The 26,229-nt window shown below is 43.1% G+C and overlaps 1 protein-coding gene across 1 annotated transcript in view; it reads right to left on the bottom strand.

Moving 5' to 3' along the window:
• LOC146961054 (uncharacterized) overlaps window positions 1-24,163 on the bottom strand; it is a 30,647-nt gene extending 6,484 nt beyond the window's left edge. Inside the window, exons 1-5 of the mRNA XM_085771607.1 lie at window positions 23,285-24,163; window positions 23,016-23,189; window positions 21,324-21,485; window positions 16,404-16,577; window positions 302-475 (exon numbers count right to left, since the gene is read on the bottom strand). Coding sequence (XP_085627733.1) covers window positions 302-475; window positions 16,404-16,577; window positions 21,324-21,485; window positions 23,016-23,189; window positions 23,285-24,150 — 1,550 coding nt within the window. The 5' untranslated portion in view covers window positions 24,151-24,163. The remainder of the gene's footprint in view (window positions 1-301; window positions 476-16,403; window positions 16,578-21,323; window positions 21,486-23,015; window positions 23,190-23,284) is intronic.
• Window positions 24,164-26,229: the final 2,066 nt, after the last annotated feature.

The following is a 26,229-nucleotide window of genomic DNA, read 5'->3' as shown; positions in this document are numbered from 1 at the left end:
AGTTGAATTCTGTGGAGGCAGACCATTAATTTGGCAAAACAAAATGCAAAGAAAATCGCCAAAAATTAAATCAACCGTGACGGACTCAGCCGGTGGTCGATTGGCGATACATTCATCCTATCGCCAAGCCTAAAGGGACGTCTCCATTTGGTCAAAGACTTGAGAGGATCCCTGTGTTTGTGAATTCAGGCCGACTCACTGCTCTGAACACAACTAAGATAAATCAGACATCTTTCATGACGACTGATTGAGCAGGAAAACATAAAAGACAGGAGACAGACTGAGTCCTTGTTGACTGTACCTGAGAGTTTCCAGTCTCCAGTCTGGATCCTCCAGTCCAGCAGACAGCAGCTTCACTCCTGAGTCTCCTGGATGATTGTAGCTCAGGTCCAGCTCTCTTAGATGGGAGGGGTTGGTGCTCAGAGCTGAGGCCAGAGAAGCACAGCCTTCCTCTGTGACCTGACATCCTGACAGACTGGAGATAGAAAATGTGATGAACTCAGAGTCTTAGAAAATTACATCAACAGGAACATCCGGCAGATGTTGAGCATCTTCACCAACAAGTTACAGAAGGATGTTAAAGGGATAGTTCAACATTTTGGCAAATTCGCCCATTGCCATAATCCGTATATTCATAGACAGTATGGCAATATAGTATGCACTATACGCTGCATACTAGGTGGGTCACTTCCTCTCTATATGCTGTTTCATCATCTCCAGTGATCATCCCCAGCACTAACGTTCCATCTCGACCATCTCACGATGGTGTTTGAAGTGTGTGAGGCCACACAGTCATGGGTATAGAGGGAGTACAGGAGAGGACTGAGAACACAGCCCTGTGGTGCTCCTGTTCTGAGAGTCAGTGGGAAGGAGGTGCAGTCACCCATTCTCACCACCTGGGGGCGGCCCAACAGAAAGTCCAGGATTCAGTCAAACAGAGATGTATGCAGACCCAGATCCTGGAGCTTACTGATGAGCCTAGATGGGGGGAGCATACATCAGTCCGACCGCCCAAAAGTCCGATGGCTCATTTCTCCGACTACCCATTCTACTGTGTTAAAGCAGAACAATGCAAGTCGGCCGGAAATAGCTCGCTCCTTCGTTGGTTTCTCTTTTTTTCCCTCTCCGGAGCTCCCCCACAGTTCTGGGAGGCACATGTCACTGTCGTAAAAAAAAAAAAAACTCGCCGCCGCCACCTCCTCCACCCCCCCTACACGTGCTTGTGTTTACTGCTGTTTGCTAAGCCCTGCTAACACCGAGCTAACGCTAACGCTATGCTAACACGGAGCTAACGCTAACACGGAGCTAACGCTATGCTAACACGGAGCTAACGCTAACACGGCGCTAACGCTAATACAGCCACACACAGGCACAAAGACACAAAGACACAGACATACACACACAGGAATAAAGGTTCCAAAACGCGAAGGTGTGTGTGTGTGTCATGATGTATTACATTATCTTATAAAGACCCATGGTGTGTGTATCTGTGTTAGCATTAGCTCCCCGTTAGCCACAAGCTGAACTTCATCAGTAAACATTTCATGTTTCCATGGTTTCCTCCGACTTTCCGAACTCAAACCAATCACGATTCGTGACATGCATGACGTCATGTGCGTTCTTATCTCGTACTGCCGTAAGGCAGTTTCTCGCGATACTTCTATCCATTGACGAGATTTGTAACACCGAGACGGACGACTGATCTTGCAAGTGCGGTTTTCAGCCAGTGGGGGGGGTGAGCGCATTGGCCTAGACCCCATTCACTTCATAACAGGTCACTCAACCATCACAGTGACTCTGAGCCACAATAATTACAGCCCAAATCCTGCATAGTTCCGCTTTAAGGTTAGGTTTAGGGTAAGGTTAAGGGTTAGGGCTACTTAAATCGGAGAAATGGGAGGTCGGACTAATGGACGCAAAAATAAGAAATGTATGGCCGGAGAAATGGGTCGTCGGACAGACGTCATGCGCCCCCTAGATGGTACTATGGTATTGAAAGCGGAGCTGTTATCCACAAAAAGCATTCTCAGATAGGTGTTCCTTCCCTCCAGGTGGGAGAGGGCAATATGTATGACATGAGCAATGGCAAACTGCAACGGGTCCAGGGTGGGGGGAAGCATAGTACATATTTGTGCTTTGACCAGTTCCTCAAAACAATTACTGTTGAGCACAGTGCAGAGTGACTGTTGTGTTCACACTAGTGCTGTCAAAGTTACGTGTTAATTTTGGTGATTAATTTTAAACATTTAGCGCGTTTTGTTTACTCCTGGTGGCGGCTGACCCATAGCCTTTGGTGACGTGTGCAGGCAAACCAGGCAAAGCGATGTACCCGCCGTAGCGCTGGTATTCTTCACTTTGTTAAGTTTTAATATTTTTTCATGCAAGTAATTAACCGTTTAGATCCCAATATGCGGTTAGTTTATCCACATTTTACTTTAAAATAAACTTTTAAGTCTTTATAGTCCATACATGATGACGACTCACTAAAATCATTTAAAGTCCTTGAATAAATAAGACGGTAACGCTTTATATTAAGGTCCTTGTAATAAGCATTAGTTAATAGGTAATAAGGCCCTTATAAGTGATTACAAGATGCTTATTAACATTATTATGCGTTTATAAGACTATATATGTATTAATAGACTCATTATAATATAGTTAATAGCAGACTATAAGAGATTTATAATAACTTATAATAAACTTAGTTAACTGTTTGTTGATGCTTATGAACATTAATAAAATCCTTATGAGTATCTTATAATTGTTCATAATAACATAACAAACACATTGACTCAACTAGCCCAATCATTATGTCTTTGTTATGCCTTTATTAATCTTAAGGTCTGTGTAATAAGCATTAGTTAATAGGTAATAAGGCTCTTATAAGTGCTAACAAGTATTAATAGTCTCATTATAATATAGTTAATAGCAGACTATAAGAGATTTATAATAACTTAAAGAAACTTGTTAACTGTTTGTTGATGCTTAAGAACATTAATAAAATCTTCATGAGTATCAATCTAGCCCAACCATGATGTCTTTGTCATGCCTTTATTAATCTTTTTTTTGTTTGATTTATTAACATTATACTTTATTGCTCATCCATTATAAGTTTACTTGTTTACAGTAAACTGTGCTTTTTGCAGGTACTGGATCTAAAGCGAGAACAATGTCTTATTAAGGCATTTAATTTTGGTTTTCAGACAGGTGCGTCGGAGGAGAAGAGCAGACTTGTAGAGTTTCTTCTCACTTGAAACATTTATTAAGCGATTGTTTCGTTCAGACCTTTCTCAAGGCATTGTCTCTGACCCTCTTCTTTGTCATCTTCATCTGGTGACAGATTTGATTTTTTTCAGGGTTTTTTTTTTTTTTCCTGAAGGTAGGCTATTTAATTAGGATTTAAAGTTTTTTTGGTCGAACTACCTTCAAAAATCAGTTTTCTGAGTTTGTTTTGTGTGCCTGGCAAAGTCACTTTTTTTTTCTTCCTCCTCCTTCCAGTGTTTTTGAGGGACCGCTTCTTTTCTGCTTTTTCTCAGTCTGTACAGTCTATGCTGTTGAGTGATTCTTTACCCCTTTCGTTTTTATTTTGAAAGCTCCGGTTTAAGCTAGCCGCTGATAGCTTAACACATGCCCATGTGTAAAATGGAGGTAGTTGCCCAACATTTTTGCCCCCGAGTAGAATTCAAACCCATTCTGGGCCTCGAAAAGAAGCAGCTGACAAGAGGAAGCAATGTGAGACGGTGGATGACTCTTCTGGTAAGTTTAACTGCTGCTAACTTGTTAGTACAAACTCAAACATGCATAGCTAACGTTAGCCGAAGCTAGTGTAAACCTAGCCGCCTCATGACTGTTGCTGCCCTATGGAAGCGCTCCTCTGTGTATCAGTGAGAACGTTTTTATATTAAAATGTAGTTTATTTTGTCTCCAGCTAGGCTTATATACATACAGTGTACATTGTCGAAATATATAACTTCTCTCTTTCGTTGTGCACCGTCTGATATGTTCTTGACACTTTTCTGTACATGGCCTACTTGGTCCGGGTATAAAAGTATAATCCGTTTTTTCGTTTTAAAACAAAAACGGAAAAACGGAAACAGCGCCCCTTTTTCCTTTTTTCATTTTAAAACAAAAACGGAAAAACGGTTTTTGCTGGGTTTTTGCTGTCAGCATAAAAAACGAGAAAACCAAAAAACCAAAACCAAATAACGGCCGAAATTTGGTTTTTGCAAATTCATTTTGTCCTTTTTCGTTTCTTTTTTTTTAACGAATATGATATGACGGCGGACAGACCGGAAGCGGAAGTGAAGTGTAAAACCGTCAAAATAATAGTTTAGCGTGCTAGCGCTAACTTCTTAGCGTATATTATAGACTGCCGTCCTCTTTCTACACCTATGGATGAAAACATGCGCAAAAACAATTTAAAAACTACGTGTAGCCTATTTATTTTATTTCCGGCGGTGTCCCTTTGATGTGCACTGCTGCAGCAGCCTGCACACGTCGCCGTGCTGTGTGTTGTGCTGTGTCAGCTGGCTGGCTGAGACACATGACTGTGGGTGCAGCGCGGCTGTTTGTGTTGTCTGTCAATGAATGAAACCTATCGACTTTATATCGACCGCAGACGTCAGGAATAGATTATAGGCCTAACACGTTCTTCCAAACAACCAGCTGTTATAGTTTCACAGAAGTAAAAAAAAAAAAAAAAAGTGAACCATAGGTGTAGAAAGAGGACGGCAGTCTATACGCTAAGAAGTTAGCGCTAGCAAGCTAAACTATTATTTTGACGATTTTACACTTCACTTCCGCTTCCGGTCTGTCCGCCGTCATATCATATTCATTAAAAAAAAAGAAACGAAAAACGACAAAATGAATTTGCAAAAACCAAATTTCGGCCGTTATTTGGTTTTGGTTTTTTGGTTTTCTCGTTTTTTATGCTGACAGCAAAAACCGTTTTTCCGTTTTTGTTTTAAAATGAAAAAAGGAAAAAGGGGCGCTGTTTCCGTTTTTCCGTTTTTGTTTTAAAACGAAAAAACGGATTATACTTTTATACCCGGACCAAGTAGGCTATCATGTACAGAAAAGTGTCAAGAACATATCAGACGGTGCACAACGAAAGAGAGAAGTTATATATTTCGACAATGTACACTGTATGTATATAAGCCTAGCTGGAGACAAAATAAACTACATTTTAATATAAAAACGTTCTCACTGATACACAGAGAAGCGCTTCCATAGGGCAGCAACAGTCATGAGGCGGCTAGGTTTACACTAGCTTCGGCTAACGTTAGCTATGCATGTTTGAGTTTGTACTAACAAGTTAGCAGCAGTTAAACTTACCAGAAGAGTCATCCACCGTCTCACATTGCTTCCTCTTGTCAGCTGCTTCTTTTCGAGGCCCAGAATGGGTTTGAATTCTACTCGGGGGTACTTTTATACCCGGACCCTACTTACTGCTGTGAACATTCAGCACAGTCATTTGAGTTTGAGTTTAATGAAATGTGCTACATTAAGACTCTATTTAAAATGCTTGAAAATTCAACTGTAAAGTGTTATTGCAGGATATATCGAGACTTTTATTTTTATGTTTTTACATAAAAAGAAAATGTCATTATGAAAACTCAGATGTAAATTTCCTCTATCCTCATTCTCTACCGACCCCTCCTCAGACTCCTCAGGCTCCTCAACCTCAGATGATGGCAAGAAGAAGAGGAAGAGGGAATTGCTTTTGATGCAAACAAGAGTGCAAAAGAGCAGCTGTGTTAAATGTTCAATGGAATTAAAAATAAAAAAAAATAAAACTGTTTTAGGTTATTTTTATTTTTATACATTTTAAGTATAAAAATCATGTTGCACTTTGCAAAATTGCACTTTTTTGAGTTAAATTATGTTTTGTATAATATGCCTAAATGTTTTAAAGGTGCTTTCTACCTGTTTTAGGTGATTTTGATTTTTATACATTTGCTCCCCTCCCCCACCCTCAATTGGTTACAGGTGTTCGTTAAGAGACGCATTAATTGCTTCTGCCACCGTTTGCAGCACATCATCACATTACAATGGCAACATGCTTATGTCTGTGCTCTCTGTGGCGAAGTGGCAGAGTAAGACAACAGTCTTTGCAACTGTGTGTACACTGTGGCCTAGAGGCAAAGTCAAAGTCTAGTGACCATGAGATTGTGGGTTCGATTCCTACCTTGGACAACCATTTGTATGGTGATCACTGCTTGCACTATTTTCACAAAAAAGTCCTCTACTTACTTGTTGTGGCTCATTTCTTTTTTTTTAAAGCATCATTGAAAAATCTCATATTCATCAAACCTCTACTTCACTAATAGTGTTGGAATAGCCCAGTGGATAAGGTTCCTGCCATCCAACCACAAGGTCACTGGTTCAAATCCCACCTGAGCAGTTTTGTTAGTGTGTCAGCAACTTTGAACTTTAAAGACCCGCTCCCATGAAAATCATGTTTTTCGTGCTTTTCACAAGTTCCTGTGGCATTTTTCTTGTGTTAGAGCACATATCAGCAGAAAAGTTAGTGCAAAATTGCATTTCTGAGTTTTTCTGCCTTCAAATTGCTGTGAACCAATGGCAGACGCAAACTGGCAGTTTCAGGGAGACTGGAGCTGACGTGTCACAGCTCCAGGGGAGGGCACTAATGCTACCCTCTTTGCCCCTCACATACTGTCTCTGCCTGTAGCCTAGTGGTTAGCTTGCTGAGCTGGAAATCTGAAGGTTGCTGGTTCAAATCTTGCCTCAATGACAATTATAGTGAATTATTTTCCCAGTTGTCCTCTGTTGACTTCTGATAACTTGCTTCATGTTGAAACTGCTGCTCTCAGCCTGAAATTCACAGAAATTTTCATTCTAAGTCATTCAAGCTTGACTCTCAAGCTTTCTTGGTGTTGACACAGTGTGTTTCCAACAGGTGCAGCTTTGAGCTCGTTAACTTCAGAGTGAGACAGAGTGCAGCTCATCAACAGACAACAGTCTTTACAACAGTGTGTACACTGTGGCCTAGAGGCAAAGTCAAAGTCTTCTGACCATGAGATTGTGGGTTCGATTCCTACCTTGGTCAACCAAGTATGGTCATCACTGCTTGCACTATTTTCACAAAAGAGTCCTCTACTTACTTGTTGTGGCTAATTTCTGCACTTTCCTTACTTTTTTTTTAAAGCAGAAGCCAGTGATCCTCTTATCAAAGGTTTTCTTTGCCCCTCACATACTGTCCCTGTCTGTAGCCTAGTGGTTAGCTTGCTGGTCTGAAGACCTGAAGGTTGCTGGTTCAAATCTTGCCTCAACAACAATTATAGTGAATTATTTTCCCAGTTGTCCTCTGTTGACTTCTGATAACTTGCTTCATGTTGAAACTGCTGCTCTCAGCCTGAAATTCACAGAAATTTTCATTCTAAGTCATTCAAGCTTGACTCTCAAGCTTTCTTGATGTTGACAGTGTTTCCAACAGGTGCAGCTTTGGGCTCGTTAACTTCAGAGTGAGACAGAGTGCAGATCATTAACAGACAACAGTCTCTGCAACTGTGTGTGCACTGTGGCCTAGAGGCAGAGTGGAAGTCTATTGACCATGAGGTTGTGGGTTCGATTCCGACCTTGGTCAAACATTTGTATGGTGATCACTGCTTGCACTATTTGCTAATTCTGCAACAGCGTTCAGCTGCTTTCAGCAGTCACACCATTTCCATTCTTGGAAATGCTTTTTCTAGTTATTTTTCCACTTCCGGCCAGATTTCGGTTCGCTACTAGTCCTGCAACTCGAAATCATATAAAACAAATGAAACAAATGAAACAAATCATATATCAAAACGTGCGTCCTGATCGGGATCGGTGCGCTATTACTTTTCTCAACAGTGTGCGAATTTTTCGCGACGTAAGTCACATCCTCCAAACAGTTCAAGCACAGCTTCACATTTACTTTGGGTATAAATCTTTTAGGTGTACTAGACAAAAATCTACGGAATTCTACGGAATTCCAAGGGGTTAAGCTATTCAGTCATTCAATGGTATACTAAAATCCATGTGAAAAAAATGCTTCTCACTGTTCTCAGGTCAAATATTTATATGCGATTAAAATGCAATTAATTGCGATTAATTAATTACAAAGCCTCTAATTAGATTAATTGTTTTAATTGAGTCCTGGCCCTATTACACAAGATAAACACACACACACACACACACACACACACACACACACACACACAGTTAACCTAATGTGATTACAGCTCCTCCATATCAGTGCTTATAGAAAGATGATCATGTGTCTGTCTGATCAGCTCTGTCTTGACCTTAAGATCGTGGGTTTGATTCCCATGTTGACAGAGATGGCACAACCCGCAGTAGCTCCCGTGGCCCATTCAAAATTTCCCGAGAGGAAATTTTCTAGTTAGGGCCACGGGCAATCGCACCGGGCACTGGTCCCAACAGCTATGAAATAGCTGCAGGGACCAGTGCCCGGGCGAAAATTTTTGCATGTAAGTCAATGGGACGGGCGGAAAAAAAAGACAGAAAAAGACCAATCATTGGAGTTTAACAAACGTCTACTGCTCAGGCATACTTTCACCTAGAGACTCCATTTAAACTTTAAACAGTAGACACAAGTCTTGTGTATTGTCGTATTACTCCACGTTTGATAGGTCATATAGTTTTTGATCAATCCCTGATCAATGACCATGATCATTTTTGGAGAAATTATTAGATTATAATGGGTGTGTATTGCACGGAATGTTCGTGTCAGAGTGGGTGACATCATCGGTTAGAGTGGGAGAGATGCCAGAAAAACTCCAGATTTTTTCTCTATCCAAACTCCAAACGGCCACAATTTACACTCTACACACATAATTTCCAGCACGTTTGTAGACGAGCTCATAGGGCTGTCACTTTTTATTCGACATTCGAATATTCGTTCGAATGTGGGGGAAAAAGTTCGTATTCGAGCAGTAATGACCTGCTCGATATGCAGGCTGCAGCAAAGATACTCTATTTACCGTCTTTGGCTGCAGTGCCCGGTGCCTGCATAGCGCCGCGGAACGTCCACCGGACGCAGAAGGGCCGCGAACAGCCGAGAAACGGAGCCAGTTTACTTTCTGTGCCCATATTAACCGCTGGTGTGGTGTCGCGGCGTGCACCTCCGCGGCCGGCTCGCGCCGTGCAGCGTCTGGTCTATTTTGTGTGAGAGCCGCGAGCAATCGCGTCAAGCTGGGCAGGAAGTCAAACATGAAACAACGAGAGTATCCGGTCAATTTTCAAAATAAAACACCGCGACTGTGTGTGCTGTGGCTGCGGCTGCGGGGGAGGGGGGGGGGGGGGGGGGGCGGGGGTTGTAATATTCGAATATATCCGAACGAATTACGGGTCATTCAATAATCGTTCGAACCTCATTTTTCTAAAAACTGACAGCCCTACGAGCTCATCCTTGATCTCTTAATCTGCTCAAAATATCAGAGTGATTTACAGAATTTAAACTCTGAGCCTCTAAGTGCGGCCACGTCTGTCTCTGCTCCTCATTGAGTCCAATACAAATATTTTCTGAGAGAAGCAGAACGGCCTGATGTTTTAAAACTGCCAGCGTCGCCAAAATAAACACCAAATCGTACCGAAATTTTCAGTAAGTCCTTAGAGCAACGTGTTCTGTGTTTTGTTCTGATAGGAGTTACCGTTTTTTCATGCTAGGCCTAATTGTGAGACCGGTTTAGAGGCAGAAAATGGCTGTTTTTCTCCACGTTTCTGTCTGTCTCAGCCTGCGGGGGCCCCTATCGCCGTGGTAACCTCTTTGATCCTCAGGCCAGAGCTCGTTAACTTCATAAACAATCCACCTGGCGCTCGTTTAAATGTTTATAAACACAGACACAGCTAAATCAGACTGACACAGGATGCAGCTACTAACTAACTATGTGTCAAGTCAGTCACACACACACACACACACACAGACTCTGGAGCCAGCTTCATGTGATTACAGTCACACACACACACACACACACACACACACACACACACACACACAAACACACACACACACACCTTCATGTGATTAAAACACAGTTATTACACGACTCTATTGAATGCTGCTCTCTGATTGGTCCAGCGCTGCGTTCTGCGGTCTGTTATTTCTGTATAACGGACCGTCGTCAAGTATAACAGACCGTTGCTAGGGACGCCGCTCTGATCAGCGCAGCACAGAAAAGAGAAACTATGCAGGATATTTACCTTGTGTTTCATTTTTACCGTCATTAAACAGCGTCGGACTAATAGTGATGTTAGATAAATGACTTGTAACCTGTTACAAGGAGAGTGGAGGCTCCTTCCACATCGCTGCTGGAAACCAAACCTGCTGATCAGAGCCTCTGACCCGGTGTCACAGCTCTCCTCTCGTCTCGGTCGGACCGCGACTCCGCGACACAAACGCACCCCGTAAACAGTAAAGTTAATCTCTTGTTTATGACAGATACGACTACACACAATACACACATCGTAACACGTGTATGGTAATCTATCGATCCACTGATTGATTATCAAAGGCTTCAATTGCACGAACGGGAGGAGGCTCGGCAAAACAGCGGAAGTGACCGGTCTTGCAGATTCGCTAAATTATGCAATTTTAAATCAATGAAAGTCGTATTTTGATCAGAATTATGTTTCAAATTAATTATTTCACTCGTAAACCGTGTAATAAGCGGGATAATGTATAGTTGGTCGGTTGTTATGGAGAAATAAACCCCTTCATGTTGAATGAAACCCCTCCGCTTCGCGTCGGGGTTCCATACAACCTGTCGGGGTTTATTTCTCCATAACAACCTCCGAACTATACATTATCCCTTACTTAACGTGCAACAGAATTTAAACTTAAACCATGATTTAATCTGGTTTTAAAGTTAAACCTTGTTGGTGTCAAATGCGTCAAATGCCTCTCGTGGGAGCAGCTGATAGAGTCCCCCCCAGCTGAAAGCAGCCCACCCCACCAGCCAGAGGGTCCAGGACCATAGGGACTGCAGTGGAGGAAGGCTGCCTTAACACCCTGCACAATGGCACCCAGTACACAGAAGTTAGACAGGACCAGTCAGCCCATCACCTGGTCCGTTCAACAAATCAGTTTATGCTACTGTGATTTATGTAGCCTAGTTAAATACTACAGTAATCATCATAGTGTATTGGCAGGAAAGACCATTTAAATCTGTATCAAATATCAATTAATGAATTGATCGATAATTTGCATGTTGGTCTTGGTTAAGTACCACCTTGAAAAAAAAAACAATGTTTTGTTGCTTAAGCTATTCAGTCATTCAATGGTATACTAAAATCCATGTGAAAAAAATGCTTCTCACTGTTCTCAGGTCAAATATTTATATGCGATTAAAATGCAATTAATTGCGATTCATTAATTACAAAGCCTCTAATTAATTAGATTAATTGTTTTAATTGAGTCCTGGTCCTATTACACAAGACACACACGCACACACACACACACACACACACACACACACACACACACAGGTAACCTAATGTGGTTACAGCTCCTCCATATCAGTGCTTATAGAAAGATGATCATGTGTCTGTCTGATCAGCTCTGTCTTGACCTTAAGATCGTGGGTTTGATTCCCATGTTGACAGAGATGGCACAACCGGCAGTAGCCCCGTGGCCCATTCAAAATTTCTCGAGAGGAAATTTTCTAGTTATAAATCTCTTATAGTCTGCTATTAACTATATTATAATGAGACTATTAATACTTGTTAGCACTTATAAGAGCCTTATTACCTATTTACGGAGCCCCCAAAGGGACATGGAAGGAAATTTTTTTATTGCGAGATCTCGCAATACTTTTTGCGAGATCTCGCAAAAAAAGTGCCCTGTCCGCTGTCTCAGTGCTGAAATATGAATGAATGACAGCGTGTCACTGGCCGTGAGAGAGAGAGTGTGTAGAGAGTTTTGCCACCAGCTTTCTTGTGTCATTTTGTGGAGCAGTAAGGCTATATCTCTGCTGCTCTATAAAACCCTGCACACGCACACTTGCAAGCAAACTTCCCCTCATAAATCGCAGAGTTCCTACAAGTGTGCGCAGCTGAATCAGCTTCACGTTCCGCCCTGTACACGCCCTGTTTTAACCGTAGATGGTCAATGCAAACCACCACATGAATGCGGTCTGCATGTAAATGAACCTGACGTGCTGTTGTTCTGTTGTTCTGTCTGTGTTGTGAATTAGCTGCAGGTGTTAAAGTGACAACGTGACGTGTTGCTGCAGCTGTTAACGGCGTCAGCGGCACGGAGCGCACGCTGTGTTGTTTTGGTGCACTGCCCTCTCAAATGCTGGACCTGGTTCGGCACATAGTTACAACAATGACAACAGTTCTAGTGAGTCTGTATATGAACCAGTCACCATCATGGGCCAGGCAGTTGTCGGTCCCTGAAGACCCTCTCCGTCCTTATTCTCCTCCAGCGGTGCCGCGGTGCAGCATTACGCACGGGGCTCACCGCTGTATATAGGCCTATTTACAGTAATTAGACTGATCGATAAAACTTGTTGAGTCAGTTAGTGATCCTGGTCCTCCATCCTGAAATATATTCTTCAGAATTAACATGACGCTTTTATTTATGCCGATTTTCTCTCGGTTTTTGTGATGAACAGCATTAAGTAGGACTGATAACAAGAAAACAGAGTGTAACGATTGTGATAGTGGCTTTTCCCCAGTCTTTGATATTTAATTGACTCTCGATAGGACCGGATGCTTTATCCCATGCAGCCGCGCCGTCCTCTCCTCCTCCTGCGCTCTGGGAGTGGACAATATGACGGAGAGATGGTGGTGACATCAGTCCGATGCAAAATAACGCTGTTGAATTAAATCACCGTGGGCGATCAGCATGGAGAGAGCTCCCCAAACAACCCAGACCCTATGATACGCTGTCCGTTAACTACATCCTACTAGAAAAACTGACAAGTCAAGCTGTAGTTTGTGTTAGAGGACTAATTCATCTGACATAACCTGACCATCTCTCTCTCTCTCTCTTTCACGGGCAGTGACACGCTGTCATTCATTCATATTTCAGCACTGAGACAGCGGACAGGGCACTTTTGGCACTTCAAAAAAAGGCAGGGCACTTCAAAAAAAGTGCCCTGTCCGCTGTCTCAGTGCTGAAATATGAATGAATGACAGCGTGTCACTGCGAGATCTCGCAAAAAGTATTGCGAGATCTCGCAAAAGTATTGCGAGATCTCGCAATAAAAAAAATTCCTTCCATGTCCCTTTGGGGGCTCCGTACCTATTAACTAACGCTTATTACACAGACCTTAAGATTAATAAAGGCATAACAAAGACATAATGATTGGGCTAGTTGAGTCAATATATGTGTTTGTAATGTTATTATGAACAATTATAAGATACTCATAAGGATTTTATTAATGTTCATAAGCATCAACAAACAGTTAACTAAGTTTATTATAAGTTATTATAAATCTCTTATAGTCTGCTATTAACTATATTATAATGAGTCTATTAATACATATATAGTCTTATAAACGCATAATAATGTTAATAAGCATCTTGTAATCACTTATAAGGGCCTTATTACCTATTAACTAATGCTTATTACAAGGACCTTAATATAAAGCGTTACCAATAAGACTTATACTAGGGCTGTCAGTTTAACGTGTTAATTAGATTAAATAATTACACTGCAACTTAGCGCGTTATAAAAATTAACAATTATTTCTGAGATTCTGAATGGCAATTCAATGCGCGAGCATTTTAAATTTGGCACAGTGAATGACCCGTAGCAGACTACTTGGCAGTGGCACGTCACGGTAGCACTAGCACCGAGGAACTTGTCCGGACATGTTGGTCACTTCCCACCTGCGTCGCTAGTCAAAGCAGGGTGACAACAGACATGGACGCGACTCCACTCGCACAGGTCTGTCTCTAGCTCTGTATGAATGGATGTGTGTGTGTGTCTCGTGTGCAGACGCAACTGACAAATATTTATAGACGGACAAGCAACAACTTACTGTAATTAATCAGCATTTAATTATTTTATTTTGAAAATTGACCGGATTCTCTCGCCTTTTCTGTGCCCGACTTCCTGTCTGATACGATCTGGTCTATCCAGCTTGACAACGGCGCTCGCGGCTCACGTGAAAAATAGAACAGACGCCGAACTGAAGTGCTGCAGCGTGCAAGCCTCTGCGGGCACGGCCAGTCAGATCGAGTCAGATCAAGTCAGATAGGTTAATGGGTGCCGATCAGAAACTGCTTCCGCTCCAGGGCGCTGTGGTGCTTGACCAGTTTATTTTTTCTTTATTTCATTTATGAAACGCACTTTACCAATAAAAATGTGGATTTCAAATCTTCTCTTCTTAGTGTATTCAATTGATTAGTCATGCAATACAATTTTGTAATGTCCTAGAATTCAAATTCTTTATTTTGGTACCTTTAGCAGATATGAGATTAAAATGTGATTAATTAGATTAATTAATTACAAATCCTGTAATTAATTAGATAAAAAAATTTAATCGCCTGATAGCCCTAATTTATACACTTAAACATTCAACAAAAAAAAGACCAGTAAAAAAGTAACCAGTAATGTGTCTGCATACCTCCTCAGAAAGTAGGTAGTTGCACCCCTGGTCATAGGGCTAGGTTAATTACCTTTAATTGTTGGTACATGTTGTTTTGAGATCGGCGGGGCACAGACACAAGCTTCTCAGCCAGGTAACAGTACACACAATAGTCCTGTCCCTCATCAAATACACAATCCATCAACTCCAAAACGCTCTGGTGGACAAGTTGTGACCTGCACATTCACCATACTATGAAATAATAACATCACAACACACGAAGCAAGTAGTAGTCACTGAGCAGCTTGCATCTTTGCCCCACGAATCTGACAATTAAAGGTAATTAAACAATTGCTATGACTATACACGAATTCGGCGAAATAACCGTTAGTCGAGCAGCGGCCATTACTGCGGTGACAGCTCCCAGTCAGGCAGCGATGGGTTCTTCTGAAGCGGGCATTTGAATGCAAGCGCCAAGAAGTGGACCTTTTCTCTTCTGTAAATATGTCTAGGAAGGCTGGGAGGACATGTGCCGTCCTTGACTGCTCTAATATCAGCAAAACACAGCCCCTTACTTCAGGAGGAGTGTCCGTGTTTAGACCGCAACGTTACGTACAGCGTGTCAGCAGCAGCAGCAGCTGTGGACGGTGGTGAATGTCTCACTGATCCCTTCAATATGATGTGATCATGGTCGTCTAAAAGCCGGTGTAAAATATGTCCGACCCATCCGGAGCTCAGGTCATTTTGACCATAAATCGGAGACCTGTAATTGACGTTTTAGTTTTTTCTGATCATCGGAGGCCAGCTGATCAATAAAATATTCTTGAATATCTAGAACAAAGCACAAGTTGTTGTTTTTATTTATGTAGCCTGTCCACATGATTAAATATCCCGCTGCTGGCTTGCTAACGCCAGCACGCATAACGTACCGGTAGCCTATGTTATATTGTTTATGATACAGTCTCTTATCTCCCTGTTACTCTAATCTTTCCTGCTAATCGCTCAAACAAATGATTAGTTCCTAAATTAATATTGGTATTCATGTAAGATACCTTAATCAGTTACTGGGGGGCACTAAACATCACAAATGCAGCCTATTTATGATGCTGTCATAGAGAATCAGTTTACTATGACTGACACATGTCACCGCAGCAATGGTGCCGCCGCAAGATGGCGGCATACACAAATCACTCGCCGAATTCGTGTATAGGGATTATGGCAATGGGCAAATTTGCCAAAATGTTGAACTATCCCTTTAAAGATCAGTTGTGTAAGAAGCAGCTGTATCCTGACCTGAGAGTCTCCAGTCCGCAGTGTGAACTCTCCAGTCCACCAGACAGCAGCTTCACTCCTGAGTCCTGCAGGTCGTTGTTACTTAGGTCCAGGTGTCTCAGACTAGAGGACTGGGAGCTGAGGACTGAGGACAGAGCTTCACAGCTTCTCTCTGAGAGGTTACAACTGCTCAGTCTGAAGAGATGATCATGAACAAGAGAACAAATAACATCTGTGTTAAACTGTGATCATGTACAGTGATCACATACAGAGACCAATTTAACAAAACTAGAAAACAAAGAGATTTCAGTCTCTGCAACTCACATGGAAACAAAAAACTAAACTAAACAAAAAGAAGCCTTTCATTTCTTCAGTTGAACCAGAATCAACTCTACTTCTTCAAACAGTGACCAGTCAGGAGCTGCTGGTTTGTTGATGTGTCCTCTTGTCTCAGGACTTAAGTTCTAATTGTTCTGTTTCAAACAGGTTGAACCACAGCAGATTACTATCACTCGGCACGTTTTTAATCGTTTGTGTTAGAGTTTATAATCGTTATATTTCACACAAACAGTAATTCATTCTGACTTGAGGGTCTCCAGTCTCCAGTCTTGATCCTCCATTCCAGCAGACAGCAGCCTCACTCCTGAGTCTCCTGGGTGATTGTAGCTCAGGTCCAGCTCTCTCAGATGGGAGGGGTTGGAGCTCAGAGCTGAGGCCAGAGAAGCACATCCTTCCTCTGTGACCAGACATCCTGACAGACTGGAGATACAAAATTTGATAAACATAGACAAGGTTTTTATGCTTTTGCTATGGCCAAATTGAAGTACTTTTCCTTAAAATGTTAAAGCTTTTCCAGTTCCGAAAGAGCAGTTGTGAATTGCATAATGTGAATCAAATTTATGCACACTCAAACTGGCAATTTCACTTTTTAATTTACAAAGCAGTTGTATTACAGATGGATAATAAATTAATGGAAACGTTTTTTTTTCAATGTGTCAGTCACCAGGCTGAGTCAGTGTAACAAAATTAGCCCAAAATCTTGCAGACAAATAACTCTCAACAAATCCCTTAGTGGAAATATAAAAAATAAAAATAACCTAGGGCATTTTCTTTAACTGAGGTAGGCAGGCAAGTTAAGTAGACATACAAAATAGTGCAAATATATATATATATATATATATATATATATATTTTTTTTTTTAATGGGAAAACCATACATTGTAAAACCAGATATTTTCTGTTGATCTTGCTTTTTATGTCTTTCATCATCAAGGTACATTTTGTACTTCTGCCTGGCAGCAGACACAGAAAGGAGCAATTCCTTTGTGTAGCCTATGTTGTGCAGCCTTCCAGTAAAGTGCACATCATCATGGATGATCAGCTGAGCAATCAGTGAATTTTCTTTGAGGTTCTCCACCATCACCTTCTTCATGGAAAATCGCCTCAAGAGAAACTTGACCATGCAAGAGGACTATGGGCTTATATTTGTCTCATTAATACCTGTAAACGCACAGAGGGTGATCTACAAATATTCCATGGTTTGCACACGTGTTTTGCTATCCACAAATACAAATTTCTAATTTGTAACTTGTATTTTGGTTTTTACAAATACATGTGTATTTGTAAATATATTGGGTATTTGTAAATATATAATTCTCCATTTGTAAAAACAAAAAAGCCATTTGTAAAAGTGAAAATTATGTTTGTGAAGTGTGATTCAGCATTTGTGGATCACCAATCACATACACACATCCAAGGGCGTAGAATTGGGTGGGGACGCTAGGGACACGTCCCTACCAATATTCAGCCACTGTGTCCGCTGTCCGTAGTCTTTAGTCAATGATTATGGCACACAAAGGGTTAACAGTCGGTCTCTGCTAGAAGTCCCGCCTCTAACCTGAATATCGCTCTCCGATTGGCTCTGCCGTTTCTCGCTAACGTACATGTGATTGGCTGTCCCCACTGTCACTCCGTCTGCTTGTAAAAGTTACCTGCTCGTTGGTCGGACGGACAGGAGGTCACGGTGCTTCAATCTGCAGCCGCGAATGTAAGTTGTCAACATGTTCGGCTTTAGTTCTGCCTGGGTCACGTTAGCTAGACGGATTTTAACATCAGTGGTGTCATTTAGCTACTACATTAGCATTTGTGTTTGTCTCTGTTTGTCTGTCTGTCTGTTTACATGCGTGCGTGTGTGTGTGTGCGTGCGCGCTCTATCTGTGGGTCTGTGCTTGGAAAGAAAAGAAAAAAGGACATACCGTAAGACACTTCTTTATAAGTCAAAGTGTAAGTTACTTCAGGGGTATCTAACTGTAGAGCCTCAACAATACAGATAGGCCTAATGAATAAAAGCCAATATTTAATGGCAAACAGATAGCCTACACTTTTTAAAAGTTATTTTTATTTTTTACTAGCTTATTATTTCCATGTATCCTTTGTGTGAAAGGGAGCAACTGTTTAATAAAAAACAAAAAATAAAGAACATTGGTCGGGAAAATAGGCCTACAAAAAAACCTCAGATTCCAGATGCTCATGTGATTTTATACATCCATATTTTGGGGGAATAAATTACACATAATTGTGTGAAAGTAAAAGCCTTTTTTCCTCAGGCAATAACTGTATCTGTAACTATAACTGTAATCCATCAAGCTGTATGATCATTGTATCCCTAATGTATCTGTTCATATGTCATACATCAACATATTTTTGTCAGGTGACAGACAGTAGAGAGGCTGGAGGAGATGGAGAAGGATGGAGAGACCAGAGGAGGTAGAGGAGGAGAGGCTAGAACAGAAGGAGGAGAGGCAGGAAGAGGTAGAGAAGGAGAAGCTGCAGGATAGAGACCAGAGGAGGTAGAGGAGGAGAGGCTAGAACAGGAGGAGGAGAGGCAGGAAGAGGTAGAGAAGGAGAAGCTGCAGGATAGAGACCAGAGGAGGTAGAGGAGGAGAGGCTAGAACAGGAGGAGGAGAGGCAGGAAGAGGTAGAGAAGGAGAAGCTGCAGGATAGAGACCAGAGGAGGTAGAGGAGGAGAGGCTAGAACAGGAGGAGGAGAGGCAGGAAGAGGTAGAGAAGGAGAAGCTGCAGGATAGAGACCAGAGGAGGTAGAGGAGGAGAGGCTAGAACAGGAGGAGGAGAGGCAGGAAGAGGTAGAGAAGGAGAAGCTGGATGAGGTAGAGAAAGAGGAGAGGCTGGAAATTCACAGGTGAGGTTAAATAACGATGGATGTGTTAGTCATGATGATGCACAGTTGACTTCAGCCAGAGCAACTGAGAACTCTTCTAAATTGCCTTCTTGTCTTTCATTAGTTGCTCATTAGTTACCCCATACATAACATTAAATTATGATTGCAAATGCAAAAAAACATCAACTTTCAGGAGTGATGCCTCGGACCACTTTTATGTCCCCACCAATGTCAAAATCAAACCTACTCCCTTGCACACATCTCTTTCCTCAATGACGTATTTCTAAGACATTCCTGTCGAGATCAACACAGATCCACAAACACGCAGCTGGTGATTCACAAAGGGCCCACCCCCCCTCACCAGCAGTGTTGGCGAGTAGCTGAATCAAAACAAACTAAGAAGACTGCTACCGGATTATCTTGAGAAGTTATTTTAATTCCCACTAAGAACACATTGCATTGTATTTATTGTAATTTGGGAATATTATATGGGTCTGGTAAAAACGAAACTTATCAACCAGCGTATCCAGCATTTCCCATTAATAAATGAGTCTGTTATTAGCATTCACACTAATAGAGGGTATGCGTTTACGTCACGTTGCCCTTGGCAACGCCCCGTTCGATCGGACTGAGTGGCAAAACAAGCGTCCCTCAACATGCTGGCGGATAGCGGTGGACTCATAAACTGGATAAAATATCTTATATCAAAACAAATTGATGTCAAAAGGAATCGACAACCAGCTCCCCAAAACCGTCTGCTCCACGGACACTTCCTGCAAGACGCAGTGTGACCGCGGCACCTGCAGAGTGACTGACAGGCTGCTGTTACTGTGCAGAGGGACGAGATCGTCCTGACAGTGACTCCCGACACTAAAACACGAGCTGCTTTTATTCTGAAAAACTCTGACCAGTCAAACTGTAGGATGTGTTAGAGGACTAATTTATCTGTCTAAACATCATAACTATGACACCTGAAACTGTAAACACAGCTGATCGATCGAAAAAAATGACCGCTCCAGTGAATTTACTTTCCGTCATTGAGAACAGGTTCTTGACTGTATCTCGGTCAAAGTGAGACGTATCCTCAAGATTTTTAGCAGCTCTGTTAGGTCATGCTGCTTTACATGCTGGCAAAGCTAGACATGTCAGACTTGTGGTTAGGTCATGCATGCTGTACATGCTGGCAAAGCTAGACATGTCAGACTTGTGTGGGCTCGGAGAAAATCGTTTCGTTACTTGCTCGTTTTTAAACTTTGGCGGCTCTGCCACTCGTCTTTTTGCCACTCAGTGGACATTCCACAGCGACTTCCGAGTACCGTGACGTCATGTGCATACCCTCTATAAGAAGAAGAAGAAGAAGAAAAAATCCACAGTATAACAATAGTGCTCGGTGCAATGGCCCCGTGGCCCTAACAAGAAACTAACATCAATGTTGGTTTACACAGTTAATTTAGACTAGATGCCAGTTGCTATGGTGATGTTTCTGGTTTCTGTTCATGTCAAGAGGCTTAAAAGCAGTGGGGATAAGTTGGTGTACACAACTTGTCATTTTCCTTGCACCAGTGACTGACATATCAGGGTGATGGCGTCTAATATGCGTTAACGTGTTTCGTCCATACACTTCCTGTGTCTTTCTGAAAATGACTCAATACACTGTAGTACATACACCAGTCCTGTAGTGGAGCTGTAACACTGCCACACTAATACACCACAAACAGAGAAGAAGAGTCGAAAGCTTGCTGCTGTTAACAAACTTCAAACATTACAAGTTGACTAAAGACAATAAGTAATTTCAGAACAAATATGACGATTGATGCAGCATGGACACCTTTCAGGCACCGTGTCTGATGGACCCAATGGAAGTCCGCTGTTGTTGTTAATATGTTACGTCTATAGGTGTAGCTCAGACTACAGGTATGAGGTGTATGAATTTGAAGTGAGTGTGAAGGCATGGCGACTGTATAACTTGAACATTGCATTTCAAGCAACCTTTTGTGATGCGTTTATCCCGCACCACTAAAAACATGTCGGCTAGGTTAATCCTCCAGTCAGTGCCCCTGACCAAAGGCACTGGCTCATAATCTGGAGTTGGTCCCCGGGCGCTGCACCGCGGCTGCCCACTGCTCCTCAGGGATGGGTTAAATGCAGAGAAAGAATTTCACTGTACTAGCTGTATATGTGACTAATAAAGTACCTTTACCTTTACCTTTACATGTTGATATCGCTATGACGATGAAAACAAGATAAATCGGTCAGCTCTAATCTTAACCAACAAGTTACAGAGGAATGTTAAGGCTCAACTGTCGAACAAACATCTGTATCCTGACCTGAGAGTCTCCAGTCCACAGTGTGGACTCTCCAGTCCACCAGACAGCAGCTTCACTCCTGAGTCCTGCAGGTTGTTCTTACTCAGGTCCAGGTTTCTCAGACTAGAGGACTGGGAGTTGAGGACTTTGCAGCTTCTCTCTGAGAGGTTACAGCTGCTCAGTCTGAAGAGTTGATCATAAAAAGATTACAAATAGCATCTGTGTTAAACTGTGATCGCCTTCAGTGATGAGTAAAGATTAAACAAAATTAGAAAACACAAATATTATAGTCTCAGTTTTCTCTGCAGCTCACAAGGAAACAAAAAAGTAACCAACAGTAAGAAGACCTTCATGTTTTTCAGTTGAACATAAGGTCGCTTTCACACCTAACCAAGCGGACTCGGTTCGCTTGGGGGGCTGAAAGTTGCAACATTGTTGCATTTATCACTTGGTTCGGTTCCGCTTTCACACTGCAATTTCTGAACTGCACCAAACTTGAGCGTCAACAGTCAGCGTCACAATGGTTGAAACGGCCGCTTGTAGATTGGACAAAGTAGGAGGGGAAATCACTCCCGACTGGCAGACCTGCTGGACAACAGTAAACATGGAGCAGCATGGCTGTTTTGGGATGTTGTTTCTTTTTTTATTTATCAATTGCACATGGCTCATCAAGCCGTGCAGTACGACCACCATGTAACGCCGGGTTCACACCGGCCGCCGAAGCGCCGTGGAACGGAGCTGCTTCCTTTCAGCGCCCTTGTTAACCGATGGTGTAGTTCAGATCAGACCCGAACGGTGTCGGTTCTATTTTGTGCACGAGCTGCGAGTGATCGCGTCAATTCTGGCAGGAAGTCACACAAAGAAACACGAGACAATCCGGTCAATTTTCAAAATAAAATACAGAGATTGACAAATACCAGAGTCCAAAGTGTGTACGTTTGTAGCCTATTTGTGTTTATTAATCTAAACAGAGCGCGAGAGAGGAACACACACACACAGGCCACACACACACAGCTGAGGGGCAGAAGAGCTTGTCGACCGGCGCAGAGAAATAAGTGTCTGATGTGAACAGCTTTGCGGCGCTTCGGCGGAGGCAGCGAGGCAGAGCGCATTCCGCTCTTACAACTGCACTGAGGACAGAGAAAAGGCACCTGAGGAAAAGACGGAGACTGATGAGAGATGTCGAGTTGTTGGTGTTGCTGCGTCACTACATCATGCACTACGTCATGCACTACGTACATTTGGTCCTGTGTTTGATCCGGTGAGCTTTCACACTGCATACGAACCGCACCAGGGTTCACTTGCAAACGAACCGAGACCCCCGTTTTCAAGCAGACCAGAGTTTGTTTGTTTGATCCGCACCAGAGTTCGTATGAGCTTTCACACCTGCCCAAATGAAGCGGACTATCTGAGGAAACGAACTCTGGTCCGTTTAAAGCGGACTAAACGAGGACAGTGTGAAAGCGCCAAGTCAACTCTCCTTCTTCAAACAGTGACCCGTCAGGAGTTGCTGTTTTGTTGACGTGTCCTCTGGCCTCAGGACTGAAGTTCTTATTGTTCAGTTTCAAACAGGTTGAACGAGCAGGAGATTATTGAGACTCAACAAGTCAGTCACAACAATCTGAACCAGTTCATTAAAACATGGATGCGTTTTTCTTGATTAACAAGAGGTTATAATCGTTACATTTCACACAAACAGTAATTCAACCTGACCTGAGAGTCTCCAGTCTACAGTGTGGACTCTCCAGTCCACCAGACAGAAACTTCACTCCTGAGTCCTGCAGGTTGTTGTAACTCAGGTCCAGGTGTCTCAGACTAGAGGAGTGGGAGCTGAGGACTGAGGACAGAGCTTCACAGCTTCTCTCTGAGAGGTTACAGCCGCTCAGTCTGAAGAGGAATCAGGAAAACAAAAGTAAACAAAAATAAATGTTTTATTGCGACTAAAGAAGAAGATAAATATAGATGGGTATATGTGAACATACAGAGCTTTATTTGAAGCTTTGACCACTGGAAGCAGCCTCAGAAGAGTCTCCTCTGAAGCAGAGTATTTCTTCAGGTCAAACTCGTCCAGATCTTCTTCTGATGACAGTAAGATGAAGACCAGAGCCGACCACTGAGCAGGAGACAGTTTATCTGTGGAGAGAAGTCCTGATCTCAAGGACTGTTGGATCTCCTCCACTAGAGAACGATCATTCAGTTCATTCAGACAGTGGAACAGGTTGATGCTTTTCTCTGCAGAGGGAGTCTCTTCAATCTTCGTCTTGATGTACTGGACTGTTTCCTTATTGGACCGTGAGTCACTTCCTGTCTTTGTCATCAGACCTCGTAGGAGAGTTTGGTTGGTCTCCAGTGAAAGACCCAGGAGGAAGCGGAGGAACAAGTCCAGGTGTCCATTTGGACTCTTTAAGGCCTCGTCCACAGCGCTCTGGTAGAAATGTGATGATTTGTCTGTGCACAGTTTAAAAAGTTTAAAGATTAATTTCTTTCCTGACATCAGGTTGACTCCATATTTGATGAAGGTCAGATGGACATGAAGAGCAGCCAGAAACTCCTGAACACTCAGATGGACGAAGCAGAACACCTTGTCCTGGTACAGGCCACTCTCCTCTATAAAGATCTGTGTGAACACTCCTGAGTACACTGAGGCTGCTCTGATATCGATGCCACACTCTGTCAGGTCTGATTTATAGAAGATCAGGTTTCCTTTCTGCAGCTGCTCAAAAGCCAGTTTTCCTAGAGACTTAATCATCTTCCTGTTCTTTTTATTCCAGTGTGAATCTGTCTCAGCTCCTCCATCATACTTGGCCTTCTTCAGTTTTAGATGAACCACCAGGAACTTGATGTACATCTCAGTCAGGGTCTTGGGCAGCTCTCCTCCCTCTCTGGTCTTCAACAGCTTCTCCAGAACTGTAGCAGTGATCCAGCAGAAGACTGGGATGTGACACATGATGTGGAGGCTTCGTGAGGTCTTGATGTGGGAGATGATCTCTTTGGCCTGCTTCTTATCCCTAAACCTCTTCCTGAAGTACTCCTCCTTCTGTGGGTCAGTGAACCCTCTGACCTCTGTCACCATGTCAACACTCTGAGCAGGGATCTGATTGGCTGCTGCAGGTCGTGTGGTTATCCAGAGGCGAGCAGAGGGAAGCAGGTTCCCCCTGATGAGGTTGGTCAGCAGCACGTTGACTGAGGTGGACTCTGTCACATCAGTCAGGATCTCAGTGTTGTGGAAGTCCAGAGGAGGTCGACACTCGTCCAGACCGTCAAAGATGAAGACCACCTGGAACTGATCAAACCTGCAGATTCCTGCTTCTTTGGTTCCAGAGAAGAAGTAATGAACAAGTTCCACCAAACTCAACTTTTTCTTTTTCTCTTTCAGCACATTCAGCTCTCTGAAGGTGAAGGGAAACGTGAAGTGTATGTCCTGGTTGGCTTTGTCTTCAGCCCAGTCCAGAGTGAACTTCTGTGTTAAGACTGTTTTCCCAATACCAGCCACTCCCTTTGTCATCACTGTTCTGATTGGTCGGTCTCCTCCAGGTAGGGCTTTAAAGATGTCTTCTTGTCTGATGGTTGTTTTTGGTCTGTCTGGTTTCCTGGACGCTGTTTCAATCTGTCTGACCTCATGTTGATCATTGACCTCTCCCGCCCCTCCCTGTGTGATGTAGAGCTCTGTGTAGATCTGGTTCAGAAGGGTTTGGTGTCCTGCTTTAGCGATGCCCTCAAACACACACTGGAACTTCTTCTTCAGGTTGGATTTGAGTTTACATTGGCAGCTAGTGAGAATCTCTGTATGAATAGAGCACCAAAGACATCAATGAGAATCTTAATTATTATATAGAAACCATAAACTAGTGACACAGGGGTCACTGTCGGGATGTGATTTCTGTCAACTTGGGAATCAAACACATGGCCTTACAATCATTACAATCAAGAGTCAAATATAAAACAGACACAGCAATCAGACAGATGATCCGACATGATCAGCTCTCGAGACATTGGGCCTCATTCATGGACTGTCCTACTTACGAAGTTTTTCTCATTTTCTCTCATGACACACCTGAGACTGCAGTCTCTCTGATAATAACCCGATGTGCTGCATCCACTGCTGACACTACTAAATAAAACTAAATATAAGATTTCCCACTTCAATAGGATTTTGTTTATTTGTTTGTTTGTTTCTGGGGGGGGAAGAGCCTGAGCTCGTGCGGGAGGTTGAGCGGTACCGGCTAGAGATAGTCGGGCTCACCTCCACACACAGTTTGGGCTCCGGTACCCAACTCCTTGAGAGAGGTTGGACTCTCTTCCACTCTGGAGTTGCCCACAGTGAGAGGCGGCGAGCTGGTGTGGGCTTGCTCATAGCTCCCCAGCTCAGCCGCCATGTGTTGGAGTTCTCCCCACTTAACTTAACGAGAGGGTCATTTCCCTGCGCCTCCGGGTCGGGGATAGGTCTCTCATTGTTGTCTCGGCCTACGGGCCGAACAGCAGTGCAGAGTACCGGCCTTCCTGGAGGCCCTGGGAGGGGTGCTGGAAAGTGCTCCAACCGGGGACTCCATCGTTCTGTTGGGGGACTTCAACGCTCACGTGGGCAGCGACAGTGTTACCTGGAGAGGTGTGATTGGGAGGAACGGCCTCCCCGACCTGAACCCGAGTGGTGTTTTGTTGTTGGACTTCTGTGCTAGCCACAGTTTGTCCATAACGAACACCATGTTCGAGCATAAGGGTGTCCATCAGTGCACGTGGCACCAGGACACCCTAGGCCAGAGGTCAATGATCGACTTTGTAGTCGTGTCATCTGACCTCCGGCCGTATGTCTTGGACACTCGGGTGAAGAGAGGGGCTGAGCTGTCAACTGATCACCACCTGGTGGTGAGTTGGATCCGCTGGCAGGGGAGGAAGCTGGTCAGACCCGGAAGACCCAAGCGTATCGTGA

Source organism: Trachurus japonicus, chromosome 24, assembly GCF_045865225.1.
Source record: "Trachurus japonicus isolate A0001 chromosome 24, Traja_1.0".
Taxonomy (NCBI): domain Eukaryota; kingdom Metazoa; phylum Chordata; class Actinopteri; order Carangiformes; family Carangidae; genus Trachurus; species Trachurus japonicus.
The sequence above is the reverse complement of the archived record's forward strand: the minus strand, read 5'-3'. Positions and strand labels throughout refer to the sequence as shown.